This window comes from Gekko japonicus, unplaced genomic scaffold (genome assembly GCF_001447785.1).
Source record: "Gekko japonicus isolate JY-2015 unplaced genomic scaffold, Gekko_japonicus_V1.1 scaffold1214, whole genome shotgun sequence".
Lineage (NCBI taxonomy): Eukaryota > Metazoa > Chordata > Lepidosauria > Squamata > Gekkonidae > Gekko > Gekko japonicus.
Window position 1 is genome coordinate 321,325 of NW_015173160.1, and position 5,920 is coordinate 327,244.

General features: G+C 44.7%; 1 protein-coding gene across 1 annotated transcript in view; it reads right to left on the reverse strand.

Annotated features, from left to right (window-relative positions):
* LOC107119848 (cytosolic phospholipase A2 epsilon-like) overlaps positions 1 to 5,920 on the reverse strand; it is a 101,965-nt gene that overhangs the window by 24,596 nt on the left and 71,449 nt on the right. Inside the window, exon 14 of the mRNA XM_015422460.1 lies at positions 4,136 to 4,247. Within this exon, the coding sequence (XP_015277946.1) occupies positions 4,136 to 4,247 (112 nt within the window). The remainder of the gene's footprint in view (positions 1 to 4,135; positions 4,248 to 5,920) is intronic.

Sequence of the window (5,920 nt, forward strand, 5' to 3'; positions counted from 1 at the left end):
GTGGGGAATCAAACCCGGTCCTCCCAGATTAGAGTCCGTGCACTTAACCACTACACCAAACTGCCAGGGAGGCAGTGGGGCCCTTGGATGACCAAGCGCTACAAGGAGTACTGAAGGGAAATGGCTGAGAAGCTGAATGCATTTTATTTATTTATTTATATTTACATTTACATCCTGCCCTCCCCGCCATTCAGCAGGCTCAGGGCAGCTAACAACATACGTAAAAATACATTAAAATTCCATTAAAACTAACAATCAATATAAAATCATATAACTTATATTAAAAGATGGCGAATCTTCTGATATTGACTATCAGCTGAACACTGTCCACCAGCCTCGGTTGGTGGCGCCGTTGGTACTACTGGTACCAATAATGGTACAGTTGTTGGCACAGTTGGTAATCAGGCCAGGGCCAGATGTTGACACAGTTAGTAATCAGGCCAGGGCTAGGGCCAGGTCAGCACCCTACTTAAAAGCCTAGCAGAAGAGCTCCGTTTTACAGGCCCTGCGGAACTGTAAAAGGTCTTGCAGGGCCCTGATGTCTTCTGGGAGCTCGCTCCACCACTGAGGGGCCACCACAGAGAAGGCCCTGGCCCTCGTTGTAACCAACCTGGCCTCTTTAGGCCCCGGAAGAACCAGGCGATTTTGGGAGCCTAATCTTAGTGCTTGCTGGGATACATGGTGGGAAAGCGGTCCCTTAGGTAAGCAGGTCCCTGGCCATATAAGGCTTTAAAGGTAAGAACCAGCACCTTGAACCATATCCGGTATGCTATAGGTAGCCAGTGCAGGGGTTTTAGGGCGGGCTGCATGTGTTCCCACATAGGAAGACACAACAACAGCCTTGCTGTTGCATTCTGCACCAGCTGCAGCTTCCGGATTTGGCAAGCCTCTGCTTAGGACCTTGTGCCCACCCAGCAGCCCAGAACCAACCGCACCCTTGCTGCATGTTCTTCAGGAACATATTGTTGCCTTTTTCAGAAAGATGAACCTTGTCCCTCCTGTACAGGTCACTCAATCCAACTTGTATCCCAGGGTGAGGCAAGAATTGATGCAAACTGCCCTCAATAGTATTATTTAGCTCCCTGTTAGCCTTCTGGAGAGCTCTGTCCAAGCATTGTGGGTCCCCACACCACACCACAGCTGGAGTGGCAGTATAGCTGGCCACATGATCCACACTCCCAGCCACCTGCTCCTGATGAGTGTAAGGAAGATACCAACCTGTCGGTAACATAGCAACTCTATAGAGCTGAAGGACGGCAGAGGGGCAGCGTCTTAACAGGACCTTCCAAGGATAAAATAGCAAAGGTTGTGGGGGATAGAATAACGCGCGTTTGCTGGGCAGGATGTTTTCCTACCTTGTGGAGTTATTGTAAGTTCCAGTTTATTTTAATTGTTTCTTGTATTTTGGCAACCCCCTGAAGGACATGGAATTTTCTTTATCCTTAAAGCATTGTTAATTGAGGTTGCCTTTGTTGTTTTTTGATAATAAAAGCTTTTTTTGCCTGATTTGCCAAGCCTGATCGTGGAGCCTGAAGTATTTTGACAGAGAACCTGAAGCCTGTGTCTTACACCCACCCACCTCACAGGGTGTCTGTTGTGGGGAGGGGAAGGGAAAGGAGTTTGTAAGCCACTCTGAGATGCTTTCAGAAGGTGTGTTGAAAGACCTGAGTCAAGGCTTCTGGTTTTGGCATTTTGCCAGTTTGGTGTAGTGGTTAAGTGTATGGACTCTAATCTGTGAGAACCGGGTTTGATTCCGCACTCCTCCACTTGCACCTGCTGATGTGACCTTGGGTCAGTCACAAGCTCTGGCACAGCTGTTCCTGAAAGAGCAGTTTGTGTCATTCTCTCAGCCCCACCCACCTCACAGGGTGTCTGTTGTGGGGAGGGGAAGGGAAAGGAGTTTGTAAGCCACTCTGAGACTCCAAGTGAAGGGTGGGGTATAAATCCAATCTCTTCTTCTTCTTCTTCTTCATTCTGATGGCGGTCGTGATCCTTGGGAGCTCCCGAGGATGCAAACCGTGAGCTCGTGCTAGGGAGGGGGCGTGATCGTCTGTACTCCCCAGGAGCTCTGCGAATGGGCTCCTAGCCATGGGGATTAAGTTCGCCTCTCCCCCCGGCAGGCAGCCGGGGGATCGAGGCGCTCTGGTGCCCCGAAGGTCCCCCCGCTGAGTTCCCGAATGGGACAAAGAGCATAATGTTAGAACTCTTGGTCACCCAATGATGTTGATAGGCAGTAAATTCAAAATAAGTACACATGAAACTGCCTTATACTGAGTCAGACCTTCAGTCATACCAAGGTCAGTATTGTCTATCCTGACTGGCAGTGGCTCTCCAAGGTCTCAGGCAGAGGTCTTTCACATCACCTACTACCTGATCTTTCTAAGTGGAGGTGTCAGGGACTGAACCTGGGACCTTCTATATGGAAAGCAGATGCTGTACAACTGAGCCAAGGTCACTTCACAGTAGATTCAGCACATGCAAAAGGAACTACTTCATTACTCATAGAGTGATGGGCTTCTGGAATTAGCTGCTGCAGAATGTAGCAATGGCCACTACTTTAGTGGGCTTTAAAAGGGTATGAATTCCTGGGGGAACAGGTCTATCTAACTATATTACCTATGATGACTAACAGGAACCTCCATATTCAGAGACCTTTGGAATATCAATGGTGGGGGCAACATGGGACAGCTTTGACCTCCATGCTTATCTTGCAGTTCTTCTTTGGACATAGAATGCTGGACTAGATGGACTATTGGTCTGATATAGCATGGCTACTCTTATGGTCTTGCATTGCAAAGAACATAGGCCATTTTCAAACTGCCTTTGTATTCCGTTTTAGTAATTGGTTGCTAATGGGTTTTTCCTGCCATTTCAGACAGACCCATTTTAGTAATCGGGTGCTAGCAGAATTTATTTACCTGTTCATACAAACCCACTTGCATTGGGTTAACATTGGGAAACTGCTTTTTTCCCATTTTCAACCCCCTCACTGTGCTTCTGAACAGCTGTGGTATGCTGTTTAAAATGTCCATATTGCTTCCTACAATGCTGCTTTTTTGCCATGCGATCTTCCTCAGACTTAAAAAAAAGTTTTAAGGTGAGTGGTATAGCACTTCAGTGCTATAGCGGCACCATTGAGATACACTGACTCCATTAACTCCATGCTCACTCCACACTATAGTGCTCATCTTATAACATTTTTAAAAAGTCTGCGAAAGATTGCACAGTGAAAAAGGGCAGGGAAAACAGTGACACTGTTTAAAATGACCATAGTGCTTCAGAGATGGCTCATTAATGGAAGGAAATTAGCTGTAAGAAACCCCTATCCCTGTATTCCTTTACTCAAAATCACGCCAACAACAAATAACATCCAGTTTAGAATGGTAATGTAAAAAGGGCCCATAAACTCTCATCTCTTAATGGTTCTAACCCTTTTCTCTAGTTTTTAAACTACTAAAACATTTCCCTTCTTCCTACCACTCCTCTTTTCATGCAACTTTTATATTTTCTTCTCCTCCTTTAAAATACTTGGTACAGGTAAGAAACCTTCAGATGCCAGCCATGTGCCTGCTTTTCCCCAAACCAGTCCATGTGTCTCAGTGACAAAAAACTGACTAGGTTAGTATATTAATCTGTCAGCAAAGCAAATAAAAATATATTCCATTGATATATTTTCCTTGATTAACTGAAATAAATGGTCTATTTCTGTCTCAGTTTTATGTCACTCTTCTTCCAAGCAGTTCAGGGTGGCTTACATAGTTCTCCCCTCCATTTTATTCTCACAGCCCCGTGAGGCAGGTGAAGCTGAGCAGAGGTCACCCAGTGTGCTTCATGGCAGAGTGGGAATCTGAACTGAGGTCTCTCACCTCCTAGTATGACACTCTAATCACTATTCCACACTTTCTATTTCTGCTTTGTTTATCTTTGACTAAAAACCAGAGTCAATAATATGTCAGAAATTCATATTAAAAAGCAGGAAAGAAGAAAACAAGCAAGCTAATGCTCAATTAGTTCAGAATGTGGTTGTTGCAGGAATGTGCAAAAGAAAGATACACAGAGAAATGTCAGCCTAGGCTACCACAACACCACACGAATAAGGCTGTTTTCATTTCAAGTGTGATATGCATAGTATTACCTTTAAATTCTGGAAGGCAGTACTTGTCTCTGGTGTTGAGAACCATGTATATAGGTAGTGGGTTCTGACCATGATTCAGTGCATGCCTCTGCCCTGAGAGTGTACTGGAACTCTGTAAAAACCAAACATTGTTACTGTTTTCCCCACTTTTTCCCTGGGAAAAATTCAAAGTTCTGGTTCTAACCTATAAAGCTCTAAATAGCTTGGGGACAGGGTACTTAAGGTACTGCCTCTTCCCATATTGTCCCGCCCACCAGTTAAGATCAGCCTCACAAGCCCTGCTTTCTGTGCCTCCACCTTCAGAGGCAAGGCAAGTAGGGATGGGCACAAACTGCATTTTTGCAGTGCATTTTGTGGTTCCATATGAATGGGGAGGTTGGTTCACGAACTGACCCGGTTTGTATTGGTTTGTGAGCCATTTAAAGTTTAAACCCCTACTTCCTGCTCCCCGCTGCTTTTCATGAGGAGCAGAAAGCAGGGGTTTAAAGGACTCTGAGCCATTTAAACCAAGCAGCTGAATGGTAGTGAGCTTCCCCCTGCTTACTTGTTTGGTTTAAATTGCTCGGAGTCATTTAAACCCCTGCTTTCTCCTACTCATGAAAAGCCACAGGGAGCAGAAAGCAGGGGGTGAAATGGCTGGGAGCCATTTAAACCCTAGCTTTTTGTTCCCTGAGGCTTTTCACAGGGAGCAGAAAGCAGTGGTTTAACAGCTGAGTTGCAGGGAGCTTCCTGCTGCTCAGCTGTTTTCCATAAAGAACAGAAAACAGAGGTTTAAACCCCTGCTTCCTGCTCTTCACAAACCACCATGGACCACCACAAACTGCATCAAAATTCATGACAGCTTGTGGCAGTTCTTCAGTTTGCAAACATTGCTTCATCATTAACCACAAACTGCCCAAAATTTGTGATGAACTTTAGTTTATCAGCTGGTTCATGTGCATTGCTAGAGGTGAGTGGCAACCAGGGACAGGGCTTTCTCAGCAGTGGCACCTCGCTTGTGGAATACTCTTCCCCTTGAGGCTCACCTGGCACCTATGTTTCTATATTTTATGTGCCACGCCAAAACATTGCTGTTCACCAAGGCATTTAATAAAGGGACTGATTTTTTAAAAACACCCTTTAAAACAGGAAACTATTATTTTATGCTGTCTGTTCTTTTACACTGTCTGTGGTTTGTTTTTGAGACTCCGTGCTGGGCTGGAAGCTTTTTGTGGGTTTTTTTAAGGCTGGATTTTAGTTACTATCTTTTAATGTTTTGTTTTTATTATTTTTATTTTTGTAAGCTGCCTCAGGCAGGTTCTTGAAGAGGTGGCCTAAAAATGTCCCAAATATACAATAAATTATTAAAAGTAGAAGTAGATGCAGTTTTATAGAGAGCTAAAATTACTGGAGAAATAGGGTGAGAATACAGGTATAAGCCAAGAACCAGATTCCACTAAAAATATGTTCAATACACACAGCCTTTATCCCAGCTCTGAATCTCAGTAGGCTTTGTTCATACATATAGCTTTATACAGTCTGGAGAATGGAGAACTGGCAAACTTTAAAATGAGAACCAGCAATGGATAGTGAAGCAGTTCACTCATGGGGATTGTAGAGTAATTCCACAGTCTCCTGAGGGGAGAAAGCCTGCTCTTCCTGCACCTCATTCACCATTAGGATCACCTCAGTCACTATCTTCCAGGTGGGTCTGGAGTTCTCCTGAAATTACAACTGATCTCAAGTCAACAGACATCAATTCCTCTGGAGGAAATGAGGGTTTACTCTATAGAATCACATCCTGCT